The sequence below is a fragment of the Dermacentor silvarum genome, chromosome 1 (genome assembly GCF_013339745.2).
Source record: "Dermacentor silvarum isolate Dsil-2018 chromosome 1, BIME_Dsil_1.4, whole genome shotgun sequence".
NCBI classification, from domain to species: domain Eukaryota; kingdom Metazoa; phylum Arthropoda; class Arachnida; order Ixodida; family Ixodidae; genus Dermacentor; species Dermacentor silvarum.
Window position 1 is genome coordinate 291,650,582 of NC_051154.1, and position 16,254 is coordinate 291,666,835.

Genomic DNA, 16,254 nt, shown 5'->3' on the forward strand with positions numbered 1-16,254 from the left:
CAAGAGCGCGTGCTGAGCGCGAACACGAGCCGATTGCTAAGCGTAACGACAACGACAGGAGGCGCCGACTGTCCGAGCGCATAAGGTGCTTCGCATAAGGTGCTTCGCACATAAAAGAAGAACGAGACGGAAGCCACGCGCTAGCGCGCTGACCCGCCAGGCTCACGTGGCATAGAAAAATCTTGCTCGCGCTTTAGAACGCTAGCCAACCTGTGCGGACCCACTACGCAGCATCGCGGAAAGAAGCGGCATCGGCCAAGTACCAGCCATGGGCATCAATGTAGCTGAAGGCATCGCAGTTTACCGTCTCCTTCATGGCTGCGCATCCACTTTCTCGGAAGTCACCGAGAAAGCCACCAAGACGCCTTCCTCAATGTTACTCGTCTCACACGTCCAGAGGGGGCCAAAAACGACGTGTCCTACCGGTCCGGCAACTTGGCCATGGAACAAGGGCGACGAACGTGCTTCCGACAGCTGCGTAGGACATCGGAGTAGTCTGTTCCCGAAGGCCGAGTGCGGCCTGCTCGTTGTGGTGAGCGTCAGGGACACCCTGTCTCATGCGACACCATGCAAACACCATGCACCGTCCAAGGAGTCCGCCACAAGATGGTCGTATCGAGGGGTACCGGACGCTCGCTGATGATACACAGGTATTTGATTTCATTATCCTGTGTATAAAGAGGGAGGGGGTGGGGGGATTTTACCGTGCCGAATCTCAGTTGAATTGAATTTAATTCTTGCGCTTTTCGTGCCAGAACAACGATTTGATTACGAGGCACGCAGTAGGGGGTGCTACTAATTATTTTGACCACCCGGGGATCATTAACGTGCCCCTAATGCATGGGACACCGCCGTTCTTAATTGTATTTCGCCGCCATATAAATGCAGCTGCTGCGACCGGGGTTTGATCCCACGACCTCTACCTTAGCAATGAAACACCATAGCCGCTAAGCCAACGTGGCGGGTAACTAAGTACAAAGGCTGAAATAATTTAATTTCGAAAATCAACCTTACGGCTTGTTTTGTTTGGTGAAGAAAAAATAATAGCTTTTAAATTGTTTGTACAGAGTCCAGCAAAAGAGAATTAGCTGTAGCAATACCAATCGACAGCCATGGGGAGTTATATTCAACTGGGCTTGCGTAGTAACACGAATAATATGGGCGAGCTTCCGCACATTGCATCATAATAAACTTGAATATTTTTGTATCGTTCGATAAAATGCACTTTCATTGACTTTTGATGATGATAGTGATTTTCTCATTAAACAAAGAAAGAGAAATGCGTCCATGATGTTCCACCGTAGCGCAGGGTTCAATACTTACATAATTGTTAAGCCAAGTCCTGATCTCCTCTTAGATCAGTATCTCCCATTCTTAGTGGCTGCGTTCATCTGCTATTAATTAGCCTCTCAAACTATGCTTGTATGATTATTTCAAATCGTGCTTTTTAAATTTAGTTCAAATAAACTCGCTGTTTCTTTTTTCTTGTTTTGTTGTAAGTATTCTTGTCTTCGATATATATTGTTTATACATTATATTTATGTAATCACCTGCAATCTCCCCCTATGTAATGCCCACTAGGGCCTTAAGGCTATTGAAATAAATAAATAAATAAAATAAATAAATAAATAATCTTCGGAGGATGTATACGCAACTTCCGCGCATGTTGTGGTTTTGCCACACCTAATGCCTTTTAACGTTAACCTTGATGTGCCTCTTCTCGTCGACGCTTTGCCGCTGCTTGACTCATGTGCCTCGCCAACTTCACGACGATGTCCAGCTGCTTCATGCTACCCAGATTTATTTGCTTGGAGGAATCCATGCTGTGGCTCTGCTGAAATCCCCGTTTCGCAAGAGGATAATTACAACTCGGAAGAGTGATAACGGAGAAATTATTTCGCTTTGTATCTAATGGACCGAATAATTGCTTGCTGCAGATAAAGGATAACGTTAGAACCTCCCCACTGACTTGCAGGGGATTCTTGATTTGAGTAAAGCATGTTAAATTGCAGAAAATACCTTAGAACTGTAACTGAGAAATAAAACTGATAGCGAAACTCTACGTTGTAGCTGTTTTGACACCTAAAGGTGGTAGAATTGATATTTTGTGCACCACTCTGGTAAGCACCACTAATTTGCGTGTTTACTATTGCAAGATTATCGCAAATATTTGAACAGTTTGCCATAAGCTACAATTTCACAGAGCGATCTTTTCCGTTTTGGATACACGCACTAATAGAAGCACTTTATTTACCCTCAGGGCCGAAGCATGCCAGAGGGCAGTGGGCAGAGAGAAAGTGTAGTGCACGATATTGTTACAAAGCATGGTAAGGAATGGTAATCACTAATTGTACAAGGTTAGCTAAGACAGATTTACATAATGTGTTATCATAAATGGAAACAATGTCGGAAGGAAGACGATTCCAATGCACGCAGAAGCGAGATCTGTTATTGCTGCTGAGTCAAGAATTCGTAAACATCGAGCTTCATGTTTTTTATGCACCCACTTCGAATAGTTTTTCAACAAGTCTATGCCTCATATCAACATTAGGGCTCCATAGATTGAAAGAATTCAGCTATCTGCCTTAAAAGCTGGAAATTTCATCACTTGATCTTCACGCCCCACGGCAGAGGAGGTAGTTATGATTGAGCGCTTCGAGTGAACTTGTGCGAATTCGGCAATGTCTCGTATCAGCACTAGTTTGGCGAAAGGAACATAAAGGCTGCCAAAAATGGAACTATTTTTGTCCTATTCCAAAAAGAAAAGCCTAGAGAAGGAGAGAAGAAGAACGCGATATGCGACAAAGAGAACCCGTCCGCAAATGGGGAGTCTTGTATCATCTACGCTTGAATATAGCGCAAAAAATATATCTGCGTCTCTTCGTGCCTTGTAGTGTTAAGCATTCATTCCACAGCTGAAGTCTCATGACAGCCAGACCACACGAGTTAGTTCAAAGGTAGTGCTTCAGGAAGGGTCCCAATCTATGCTTTAGAGTTATTCCATTTATAGACCTTCATGTACGGGCTGAGGTAACAGAAAAATGTTTACAGAACTTTGTACGGTGCACAGGAAAATAATATTATGATTTCCAATACTGGTGCAATTGTGCTCCTTTGTGTATACGATTCCGCTGGTTTCTACTTACCCGCCGAGGTGGCTCAGTCAGCTAAGGCGTTGCGCTGCTGAGCACGAGATCGCGGGATCGAATCCCGGCCGCGGCGGCCGCATTTCGATGGAGGCGAAATGCAAAAACGCCCGTGTGCTTGCGTTGTAGTGCACGTTAAAGAACCCCAGGTGGTCAAAATTATTCCGGAGCCCTCCACTACGGCGTGCCTCATAATCAGAACTGGTTTCGGCACGTAAAACCCCAGAAAGAAGAAGGTTTCTACTGCCATATAAATGGCGTAGGATAAAAGGCAAACAAACGATTAAAAAAGGCAGGCTTTGAAACTGTTCTTGTCATACTCGATACCTTTTCCGACACCGCTCGCGCTCAGTCTCATAGACAACAGGGGAAATTTAAAAATCAATTCCAGGTTCATGAAAGAATGCCAGAATTGAACATACCACCGAGATGCTGGAAATTATAGTACCAGAAAGTAGCACAAGTAAGCACATTGTATACGATACAGTGATCACAGCGCATGGGGGACATATTGTGTTAGAAGCATTTCCTACTTTTTGTACCTTTCTTTATTACCTGGGTTGAAGTCATGCCTGAATGAACAAAACCTATGAAAGAAGTTCTAACATATATTACCCAATCGTGAGCACTTTACCCTCACGCTATAAGATCAAGTTTGAAACAATGGTAATTGTAGAAATTTCTGTTGTGCAGAGAATAATTTTCTGGTAATCTACAAACCTTTTCAGTGTCGTTAAGATAAATTAGGTTAGATATTGCTACACGGCAGATGCTTTTGAAGAACGAACATTACGACGTATATTCCGGATATTTCTTAGCAAATTTGCGTGGTAAGAAAGCACAAGAATTGAACCCGACAACTGTGAGCAGCCAGTATCTGTCTTTCATCATTTCCGAATGGAAGATAAAAGCGTCATTGTTCTAATTCGGAAGGCGCAGTTTACTTATAATAAAGGCGAAAATGTTTCACCGGAAGAGCTGCAGCGTTCCGCTAAGCCTTGCTTGACGAATGTGCGTTTCTAAAGCAGTGGTAATTATCACGTGTTGTCAACCCAGTTCGGAGGAGCCGAGTTCGCCTGGAGCAGAAGCTACCGCGTGCATGGTTCGCGAATTCGTCGAGTGTGGCGCAGTGGCTTCTGCACACATCCACCCGCGTGACACGCTGCCATGTTTGTTGGCGATGCTGAACAACCCCAAGGCTGAGTGCAACAATGACACGGACAGCGCGCCAACTGCCTTTTGGAGGCTACACGCGAGGTAAAACTAGTTGCTTTCCAGCAAAAACACTGAACGCCTGCAGCAGACTCATTCAATAACCTTACTGTTTCACCGACTGTTGCCGAAAGAGAATATAAATGCATTGGCGCCAACCGGAGCCTTCGGTCACGATTAAATTAACCGAAAAATGAAATTAACCGGAGTTGAATTAACAGAAGTCTACTGTATAAAAGTTCTTTATATCGAGCTTTAACTCCATACAAACATTTTATTATATTGCTGTTCAAAATGCATGGTGTGATATGGACGACGTATAGGAAGTTATATACTTCGTTATATTGAGAAATATCATTATATTGAAGTCCGTTATATGAAGGTTTATCTGTCTAATGTAGGTATTTCTATCTCACATGAAACTTCATTGTTATTATAACAACGTTCAGCTGCACATCGATCGGAATTTAAAAGAGCGGGGTCATGTTTAAGAAAACTAAAGTCCAATAGTACTTGCTTATCATTTCACGCTGCAGGGTAGAAATTGCGAGTAACATCAACCGTAACCATGTGGTGTTGATCTGTGGCGAGACAGGATCTGGGACAACCACGCAGGTTCTGCAGTTTTTCTTTGACAACTACATTCGTGGAGAGGTGCAATATCGTGGTCACCCAGCCAAGAAGGATTGCAGCATTCTCCATGGAAAAGCGAGTGACTCTCGAGTGGGAACAAGGGATTAGTTAATGTATTTAAGTGAACGTTCCTTCGGCTCTTCCTTCCACTGTTGCACTGCTGCTGCAGCTGTCTTGCCCGTCAGGTCGGGTGGTGCATCAGAAGATGAAGCATTGCAGAAGCTGCAGTGCTTTGTACTAACGTGCAACAGCCCAGAGGGGCGGTAGATATAGCGGTAGAGAAAAGATAGGTAGTTTGATGGAGCAGAGCATGGGGTATAGAACCGACGCAATCATGAAATGAGTGGATAACAACCTTGCTACTCTATGCGCACAGTCGTCATACATAGGGGGAGGGCGGGAGAAGGAAAAGGCGACCTCAGAAGGCAAGGAAACGCCATTACTGCACACGACCGACAGCGGTTGCGTACAAACTGGATACGTTTATTGTTTCTGAAAATAAGCACCGTGCAAACTTGTTTTGCGAACTAACGCAGGGTGTGCCGACGCACAGCCACATTAAAGTAACGTAGCGTCTAAGCGACACTACGGAAGCGACTACACAGGAAATCAACACTTCTTCCCACCCGGCAGCTTTGCGACTATGGGGTTTCCCGAGGTGGCGGGTTCGACCCCGACTGCGGCAGCATCTTTTCAACGGGGCCGAAATACAAGAACGCTGGTGTAATTAGTTTAGGCACACATTAACGAACCCCAGGGGGTAAAAGTTAATCTGGAGTCCACTACTACGGCATGCCTCATAATTTGATTATGGTTTTAGCACGCACATCAACATAGTTCAAATTAAGTTTTAACACTTTTCAGCCACGATGCGATGACCCCCGTCGTGGCCGCGCTGCTTAGGCCACGCCGTAAGGTGAAATTTCCCTATAACCCACACCCCGGCTTTACTGCTAAATTTGCTGAATTTTTGGTATGGGTTATACTTGCGAAAATATGGGATCATTCCTTCATGACAACATTCAATAATTGCAGTTGTGGTACTGTCAAGCAAAAGTGTAGTATTAGAGAATGTTGTTGAGTAGACAGTATAATTTTCCTGTAGATTATTTGCTGTGCAATAAACTGACACATTTTTCTTCGTACCTCTGGTTGGTAAAAAATTCCATTAAGAACCACTAGTATTCGTATTCGACTCACACTTGGTTTTTATTATTTCCATTCTCTTCGAAATTGTAAGCTTGGTATTCGCACACTCCTAGTAGTAATCCATGACGCAGCATGGGAACATTGTGGTATGCAGTTTATTCCGCCATAGAGCATATGTACACAAGAAGTACATGGCAGCTGCTCTTTCGCACTCTTTCATGCACCCTAAATTTTATTAATAGCCATGGGATCTTAGAAATCTATAGAATGAAGTTTAGTCATCGCCCATACGTACGGTCTATGTCTAAATGCTTGTTGTTTGCATCATATTTTGATTATCTTTATGGTTATTAAAATAAGAGGTACCTTTGTGGTTGCCACTTTTTTCGCCCTGCTTTTCTTCTAGAGGTAGTATACTAACTCTATAGAAGGAACAGCTAAGGATTGTGTGGAAAAGAAAAGGAAATTAGCCGCTCTAATGGCCGAGTCCTCCTTGGAAGGGGTTCGGAGGCCAACCGGAGTGGTGTGTGGCATTTGCCCTTCCCCCTGCCATGAAGTAACTGAAACTATGCTTATTCTGTTGTAAAAAAATTGCACATACAATCTCTAATCGATTTTTTCAGACGCCTGGTTTTCTTACCTGCACGCTGAACCAGACTCCGTCAATTACCCCTATAACCATGGCAAGCGAAATATTGGATGGCGCACAATATGCCGTTCAGTGAAGAATGTTACCACCGCATAGCAAATTGCGTCCCTGGCTGCCAGCTGCCATGCATGAAGCACTGGTTAGAACTACTGACCTAGGCAGTATAGTTGCGATGAAAATTTGCCATTGGCTGATGAAGTGGCTGGCGGCACATTGTGGGCAGCTCTCCGTCATGTATACAGCGTTTAAGTTAGGTGATGGTTATGCACAAATAAAACTTTCCACTGCGGCTCGGCTTCATGCCAGGCCACTCACTCTAGCGTCTTGCACTGGTAGTATTGTCATGCCTGTAACTAATGTTGCAATTTCATACCAGCTGTAGTGTGCTTGTATGCAATTCATTGTCTTGATAGTGAAACAGTATTGCCTCATAAAGCATTCTTTCAAGACTTTCTCTTGTAAGCTCCGCAGCAAAAGGTTGATCACTGTATTCCCTTTTTATACATCACACACCAAGCTGTGGAGGTATGCAAGACATTTTGCAGTAATTTTTGGTATTTTGGAAGAGCAGTTGGCGTCCACTTCACATTGAAATGCTGAAGTCAGTCTATCTCACGAGATAATTTTCGTTCCTGTAGCTGAGCGGCACCGTCGGCTTCCAAGTCCGTCTCACGAAGCAGGTGCTAACGAGCTCCTGATGTATATTCGCCTGTGCAGTGGACATCCTGCTGCGGCACTTGCCGCAGAACGTCGAACTGCAAGGAGTGTTGCACGTCCTCGTGGACGATGTACATGAGTGGGAATTCCTTACCGTCTTCCTTCTTGTGCTCCTTCGTGAGGTGCTCTCCATAAACCGTTTCTGCAAGGTGCGCTTTTCTTCATTCTTGTAGTGACATGCCTACCAACTCTCCCCGAATGTTTCGTAACGTCAATCTTGACACTGAATACTAAGTTGGGTCAGAGTCACTTTGTCCTCTAGTGACTCTAAATTCATTTGCACATTTAGCAACTCCAGCATGCATTTTTAGGAACTTTGTCCTGAGCAAACACCTTTTTTGGCACACACATAGTTCAACCCACTTATAACGATCCCAGACATAACAATCTATTGTTCATAACGACCACATTTCAGTGCACTTACGATTTTGCGTCCCTGCAATAAGAAACTGCTTCCACATACAAGTAATATGTGTTGTATTTTTTTTTAAATAGGCGTACGTTACAACGATCGCTTCTAGTGATGGTAAAAAGAGGGCACATGCGTGAAATAGTAAAGCACGTAAGCGCGACCACACAGGGCGCACGGTGGCGCGAGCCCCACTTCAATGCCACCACAGTGATACGGTCTTCGAGATGAGCGAGAGACCGCTGGGGGCAGATTTCTGTAACCGCGAGGAAATTCACGCATGGTCACGCGCTTTCAAGGCACGCCTCCACGGAGGAGGCGTAAGGCATAAACACCATAGCGCTTGGCGTGCGCCAGGTGCGATATCGAATGCCATGATGGCGTTACTCTCTTTTTTGTGCAATATCCCAAGCAGCAAAATGTGCATCACGTCTGTTTCAACCACTGATCTCCACTATAGTGGAGGTCAGTGGTTTCAGCGATTTGGAACGACCATCCGTCTTTCCATCGCGGAAAGAACGGGCGCTCAAGCTTTCCTGTCAACGCGACCCGAGACGGCGAGAACGCTGCACCATGCACTGCTGCCACGCAATGTCGCAAAGAATAAGCGTTTACTACACCTTTATCAGGACACCCGGGTTCGGCGGCGCTTAGTTTACGCATTGCCGATTTCTGATAACTGTAGGCGGTAATCTAGCAATTTCCACTGGACAAGCGGTGCCTTATTATACAATCTCAAATGCCAATGAACTCAGAGGCACTTGACCCTGTGCCAGCCCCTCACTCGTGGCATTTCCTTTCAAGCGATAAGCGCAGACCCCCCGGGGGGTGGCGCCCTTGCTAACCGCGAACCCGTGCCCCTTCCTACTCAGAGGCTGGCTTTCTCGCAAGGTTTAGTTGTCCAGCGGCTGAGCGTACTTTACGAGCAAAATTTCGCCAGCTGCACGAAATAATCTCATAATTTAGCACAAAATCAAGCACATATGATTAGATTAGATAAAAACAAATGCTAAGAACCGTTATTTCTCCCGCACAGCCAGCAATATTGCCGCGACAACTTGGCCACATTCAAGTTGCGCGCCCTTCGTATTGGACAATGTGCACGCCGTTCCGTGGTGTTGTTCAGCAGCAACAGGCAGCGATCTTCGTGGCACGAGCACCCGGTTGGACCCGGCTCGCATGCGCCACGCGCACGAGGCAGGACTCGAGAAGAAAGAAGACGGTTGGACGCCAGTTTTAGAACGCGACTGCCAGGCATTCTTCACAACCGCAGTGACTTTAAGTCGTGGGCACAGGTTCGCCCTTATTAAATATCGTTGTTTTCTTAACCTGTGTTCCTCAACATCGTTACATTTCTGGTGGAGGTGCGGGGTATGAGTCGAAGCCCCACGAACGAAAGTCAGCGTAGCCCCGACCACCAGCGAGTCCATTCCGTGGAACTGACACCTGTGCACCCGCGGACCAGCCGCCGTCTTCGAGGTGACTCGCCCGAATTCGGCCCTCTTCTCTTCACGCCAAGGGAAACTCGGACAACGGACGCCGCCACAATGACTAGCCAGGTAACACCGGCACAGCTGGTCGTAAGCCAACCTCGCAAGCCGCCAACATTCCATGGCGACTCGTTCGAAGACGTGGAAGACTGGTTGGAACTGTTCGAGAGAGTGGCAAGCTTTAATGAATGGAATGAGAGACAGAAGCTCCGTAACGTATATTTCGCTTTGGAAGACTTCGCAAGAACGTGGTATGAGAACCACGAACCCTCTTTGTCCTCTTGGGAGGAATTTCGACGACAACTGCTAGCAACATACGCTAGCACGGATCGTAAAGAAAAGGCGGAAATTGCCCTTCAAGCTAGGAACCAGCTCACAAACGAGAACGTGGCGATGTAGATCGAGGACATGTCCCGCCTGTTCAAGCGTGCTGATCCCACAATGAGTGAAGATAAGAAGCTGCGCCATCTTATGCGGGGGGTTAAGCAAGAACTCTTCCCAGTTCTCGTCCGCTACCCACCGCGCACGGTCGCAGAGTTCCGAAACGAAGCAACGACCATCGAAAAGACGCTGGAACAGCGGGCTCGGCAATACAACCGGGAGGCAAGCTGTGCACCTGCCCATGTCTTCTCTGGAGGCATGCCGAACGACCTTGAAGCCCTGCGGGAGCTCATCCGGTCAGTGATCAAGGAAGAGCTCAACAAGTTGCAGACACCTCAGACTCCAACTGCACTATCTATCGTCGACGTTGTCCGGGACGAACTGAGGCAGGTCATAAGGGATCCAGAGCGTGAGCCACAGCCGATGCGGCGCACCCCTACGTACGCCGACGTACTCAGGCAACCCGCGGTACACAGTAGTGGAGCAGTTGCCACGACTGTTCCCTACCCGTCGACAGTACGCAGTCCACCTCGTCTGTTGGAACCACCGGCTGCCTATCCACCTCCAGCACGTAGTGCACCTCGTTTTGTGGAACAAAGGCCCCGGAAAAGCGACGTCTGGCGTGACCACGAGCGCAGACCTCTGTGTTTTCACTGCGGAGAAGCGAGTCACCTGTATAGGTTCTGCCCGTACCGTCAAGCTGGATTAAGAGGTTTTCCCTTAAGTGCACCATGCCCCCGAAACGGTGAACGGCCAGCAGAGATAGAAGAATACTTGTCCACGCGCCAAAGCCCCATTGCTCCTCGCCAACATCAATCAGTCACCGTCGCCCATGCGCTACCGATCACCTAGCCCACGCGCGTCTCCAAGATTGCCTAGGCGTCGTTCATCAAGCCCCCACCAGGAAAACTGAAGCAAGCGACCTGTGGAGGTGAGGCCGCTGATAACCAGAATTTCGAAGATCCTCCAACACGGTTCCAGTGCGATGACGAGATAATTCCAGTAAACAGATGCAGGAACGAAACGATTACATCAGATTTGCGGTTGATAATAGACGGATGCGAGCTGAATGCCTTAGTCGACACCGGCGCTGATTATTCAGTAATAAGCTTCAAGATGGCGAAGAACCTGAAAAAAGTTGTGACACAGTGGACTGGACCGCAGATACGCACGGCAGGGGGTCATCTTATTACGCCCCTTGGCTGATGCACCGCAAGACTTACGATAAAAGGCTTCACTTATGTTTCTGACTTTATTGTACTGCCAGAATGTTCACGTGAACTTATATTGGGAATGGATTTTCTACAAGCTAACGGCGCCATAATTAACCTACGTCGGCCCAGTGTGTCTTTCTCGACAAAACAATAAACCTGTGGAAGAATCGGAGGAGCGACGTCTTGCTGCACTACGCGTCGTTGATGATGATGTAACTGTGCCGCCACGCTGCAGTATAATGGTTCTTGTGGAGAATGAAACATTTTGCTACCGTGAAGGCATAGCGGATAAAAACATAGAGCTCTTTTTGAACAAAGGTATTTGCGTGGCTCGGGGTCTTGTGCACTTAAGCAATGGCCGTGCAAATGTCGCACTTACGAATTTTGGAAATGAATTCCAACACATCGCACAATGAACAGCTATTGCCTTTTTCTACGAGTTCTGTGTAGCGACCGAATTATGCAGCCTAACGACAACGTCAACTGCTTTGCCAGGAACCTGCAGTGCCGACAGATCGATTACGGTCAACCCAAGACTCCCGGAAGCCCAAAAGAGACAGATACATGCCCTGATAAATGATTTTTCTGACTGCTTCTCTACTTCATCGATGGTACGGCGCACGTCTGTTGCAAAGCACCGAATCATAACAGAGGACGCCACAAGACCGGTATGCCAGCACCCGTATCGAGTTTCACCAAAAGAAATGGAGATCATCAAGAAGCAAGTGGAAGAGATGCTTTCAGATGACGTTATTCAGCCTTCCAGCAGTCCATGGGCGTCTCCCGTAGTGCTCGTTAAGAAAAAAGATAACACACTTCGATTCTGCGTCGACTACCGTAAATTGAACAGCGTAACTAAGCGGGATGTATACCCCCTTCCTCGTGTCGACGATACGTTAGATCGGCTCAGATGTGCAAAGTGTTTCTCCTCCCTGGATCTCAAGAGTGGTTATTGGCAAATAGAGGTGGATGAGCGCGACCACGATAAGACAGCATTCGTAACCCCTGACGGCCTCTACGAATTTAAAGTGCTCCCATTCGGCCTCTGTTCCGCGCCTGCAACGTTCCAGCGAATGATGGACACTGTGCTCGCTGGATTGAAATGGCAGTCGTGCTTAGTGTATTTGGATGATGTGGTTGTATTTTCCGCAACATTTGACCAACATCTAGAGCGACTGCGACTAGTATTAGAAGCTATTCGCGCAGCAGACTTGACAATTAAGCCGGAAAAATTCCAATTCGGCTTCGATGAACTTCGGTTTCTCGGACACGTCATCAGTGCTGAAGGCGTTCGGCCAGATCCGGAAAAGACAGCAGCCGTTGCGAGGTTCCCGAAACCCAAAGACAAAAAGTCAGTGCGACATTTCTTGGGTTTATGCGCATACTATAGAAGATTTGTGGAAAACTTTTCAAAGATTGCTGAGCCCCTTACAATACTAAAAAGAGAAGATGTACCTTTCACGTGGAAAAGCGAACAAGACGCCTTTGACGAGTTAAGGAAACGCCTGCAAGCTTCTCCAATCCTTGCCCATTTTGATGAGACAGCCGACACTGAAGTTCATACCGATGCAAGTAACCTTGGCCTCGGTGCCATACTAGTGCAGTGGAAGAACGGCCAGGAGAAAGTAATTGCTTATGCCAGCCGTAAGCTCTCGAAAGCAGAGGCAAACTACTCGGCAACCGAAAAAGAGTGTCTTGCAGTCATTTGGGCAATATGTAAATTTCGACCCTACCTCTATGGTAGACCATTCAGAGCAGTCAGTGATCACCATTCGCTTTGCTGGCTGGCGAATCTCAAGGATCCATCCGGACGACTAGCAAGATGGAGCCTTAGGCTGCAAGAGTACGATATTACTGTCGTATACCGATCCGGGAGGAAACACAGCGATGCCGACTGTTTGTCACGCGCACCAGTCGAGACAACTGTGTCAGAAGAGGAGGATTTCCCGTTCCTTGGTATTGTTGACGCGTCACAAATCGCTCAAAAACAACGAGATGACCCGGAATTGCTACCACTTGTACAGCGCCTGGAGGGACTCGACATTCAACTCCCGCGTGTTTTCTCTGGAGGGCTATCCTCGTTCTGTCTGCGAGGAAGTGTCCTCTACAAGAGAAACTTCGAGAACAGCGATACAAAGTTTTTACTTGTCGTACCCACAGCTATGCGAGAAGAAATTTTGCATGCATGTCACGATGAACCTTCATCTGGACACATGGGCGTGAGCCGTACATTCGCCAGGATTCGTCTCAAGTACTACTGGCCTAAGTTATTAGCATCCGTACAGCACTTTGTGAAGACTTCTCGCGAGTGTCAAAGGCGCAAGACTCCGTCCGTAAAACCGGCAGGCCTCCTCCAGCCAATAGAGCCACCAAAAGCCCCATTCCAACAAGTCGGTATGGACCTCCTTGGACCCTTCCCAACATCATCTTTAGGCAAAAAGTGGATAGTTGTGGCCACGGACTATCTGACCCGTTACGCAGAAACTGATTCCCTGTACAGTGCAACGGCTCTCGAAGTTGCAAAATTCTTTGTCAACAATATCGTGCTCAGGCATGGCGCTCCCACAGTTGTTATTACCGATCGTGGAACAGCCTTTACTGCGGACCTAATGAAATGCTTGTTGCAAGTGACACATACTGATCACAGGAGAACTACGGCGTACCACCCGCAAACAAACGGTTTAACTGAACGCCTCAACAAAACACTGGCTGACATGCTTTCGATGTATGTCGATGTTGAACATAGGCTGTGGGACGAAATGTTGCCGTACATCACCTTCGCATATAATACGGCAGTTCAAGAAACAACACGAGTTGCCCCATTTGAACTTTTTTTCGGCCGAGCAGCAACCACAACTTTGGATGCTTTGTTGCCGTTAGACGAAGAAAGCAATAACTCATCTGACCTAGATGATTTCTTGCGAAGAGCCGAGGAGGCACGACAGATGGCAAAGTACCGAATACGCCGCCAACAACGCATAGACTCCTGCCGGTACAACCAGCGACGTAGTGAAGCGCATTATCAGCCCGGTCACAAGGTGTGGGTATGGACCCCAGTGCGACGCCGTGGACTGTCTGAAAAGCTTCTCTGCCGTTACTTCGGCCCTTACGAAAAAGTTGTCGCAGTTTCACCTGAAAGGCGAAGCATCAATTGCGATAGCAAATTTGAAGAGAGCTATAGGGAGTAATGATAGCAGCTTTATCAGCTGTATGAACTTGGACATGCAGCAGCACCGGCAACACGCAGAACTGGTGTCGACGGCGCCGGCGTTTTGCCCGCGTTCGCTCAAAATGATTGCGGCGTCGGTGGCTGTTGCCGGAGCCTCTGATATAAATAGGCACTTGGTGCCGCAGCTAAACGTCGCCTCCCTTCCCTGCCCCTCCCCCCCCCTCCCCCACAGCCTTTCGCGCGTCGGAAGAAGGTACGTTTACTCTACATATATGGTGATTGTAGAGGAGGAAAGAGACGCCTACTTCTGCAGCCCTTAAGGGAGCACAGCGCAGCACGCGCGTTTGTTCTCCGCCGTGCGTTCACTCCCCGTGAAAGCGCGCGTCCCTCGCGCCCTTTCACTCGCACATACAGCGTTCGGCGGCGCGCGGCGACAATTTCATCTCCATTGACGTCATACGGAACCTCACGGCGACGGCAGAAATCTGCTTTTGAGTGTCCATATAATTGCTATCGCAATAATACTTCGTCGTATAAGCGACGTCACTTACGAAGTGAAATCCGCTGGACACGAGAGCTCAAGACGGCGCAACCCACAGAAGTTGTACAAATCGTACGCATGAAACCCTACCACGAGAGATAAAAAAAAAGCGCGAGAACTCACAGGAACCACTGCGTTTTCTCACGCATCGGGCCGATGCGTTAAGGAGGGGGATAATGCCGCGACAACTTGGCCACATTCAAGTTGCGCGCCGTTCGTATTGGACAATGTGCACGCCGTTCCGTGGTGTTGTTCAGCAGCAACAGGCAGCGATCTTCGTGGCACGAGAACCCGGTTGGACCCGGCTCGCATGCGCCACGCGCACGAGGCAGGACTCTAGAAGAAGGAAGACAGTTGGACGCCAGTTTTAGAACGCGACTGCCGGGCATTCTTCACAACCGCAGTGACTTTAAGTCGTGGGCACAGGTTCGCCCTTATTAAATATCGTTGTTTTCTTAACCTGTGTTCCTCAACATCGTTACAATATATTCGATTTGTTTCTAATACATAGTTCTCTAACTAAATAGGAATATTAAACATATAATCGACGGCAAATGAGTTCTGCAGATTTCTGCAAGGTGGAGGAAGGTTCATGAAAGGAAAAATTGCAGCTTCGTGCTGCATACGGGTGGATGTCAATTTTTCATTTCATATAATCGAGAACATTCTAAATTATCGAATATTCGCGCACTCCTGCTTTCAAGGCTACCTTTTTGTTAGCTTCTAAGCGTTGTTTCCATCTGTGATAATTCCTTGTTTCGTGATGCACTGGTCATCATACCAGAGTGCCGTTTCAATGTGATTTTTTACTTGTGTTTTTTTTTTTTTGTTTTTTTCTACCTAATGTATTCCTGTTGAGGTACTGCATATTTCAACATTTGCTCCTGAGTTCTGCAATTTGTCATATGCTCTGTAAGCCAATATCGTCTTTATGTTATCTCGAAAGCCTCTCAAGTTCTTCTAAGAATAAAGAGATTGCTGAATGAATTTTTATAGCGGTGTATTCCAACACCTTTTTTTTCTGCAGAAGGTGATTCTGATGAGTGCAACAATCAACACGGACATGTTTTGGGAGTACTTCGGCGATGAGCCTGTCATCATGATTCCGGGCAAGGCACACCCAGTCAGAGTTCTTTCAGAGGCGAAGCACCTTAGGGCCGAGCCTTGTCCCTCCCTCGTTGTCCGTTGTCCGTAGCTCTGGTTTGCATGGAGACCGCTAGGGGCGCTGCGGTGCACAAGGGCGTTCGTGCCCGACGCGCGATATCTTTCTCTCTCGTCTGTAGCTCTGGTTTGCATGGAATCCGCTAGGGGTGCTGCGGTGCACAAGGGCGTTCGTTCCCGACGCGCGCTCTTTCTACCTTCAGCCATGGATGATAACGGTCACTTTTGATAACGGCGCGCCCACTATGGATGAAAAGGCGAGAGTGGCGGCTCAACTGCAAGCGGAGTCGAGGGCTCGCAAAGCTGCTGCAGCACGGCGACGCAGACAACAAGCGGACCCGGAGTCTAGGGCGTGGGAAGCTGCAGCAAAACGGCAACGCCGG

At 47.5% G+C, this 16,254-nt stretch overlaps 1 protein-coding gene across 1 annotated transcript in view; it reads left to right on the forward strand.

The window, feature by feature from the left end:
• The first annotated feature begins 490 nt into the window (after nucleotides 1-490).
• LOC119452870 (uncharacterized) overlaps nucleotides 491-16,254 on the forward strand; it is a 42,084-nt gene continuing 26,320 nt past the window's right edge. Inside the window, exon 1 of the mRNA XM_049660358.1 lies at nucleotides 491-650. Coding sequence (XP_049516315.1) covers nucleotides 568-650 — 83 coding nt within the window. The 5' untranslated portion in view covers nucleotides 491-567. The remainder of the gene's footprint in view (nucleotides 651-16,254) is intronic.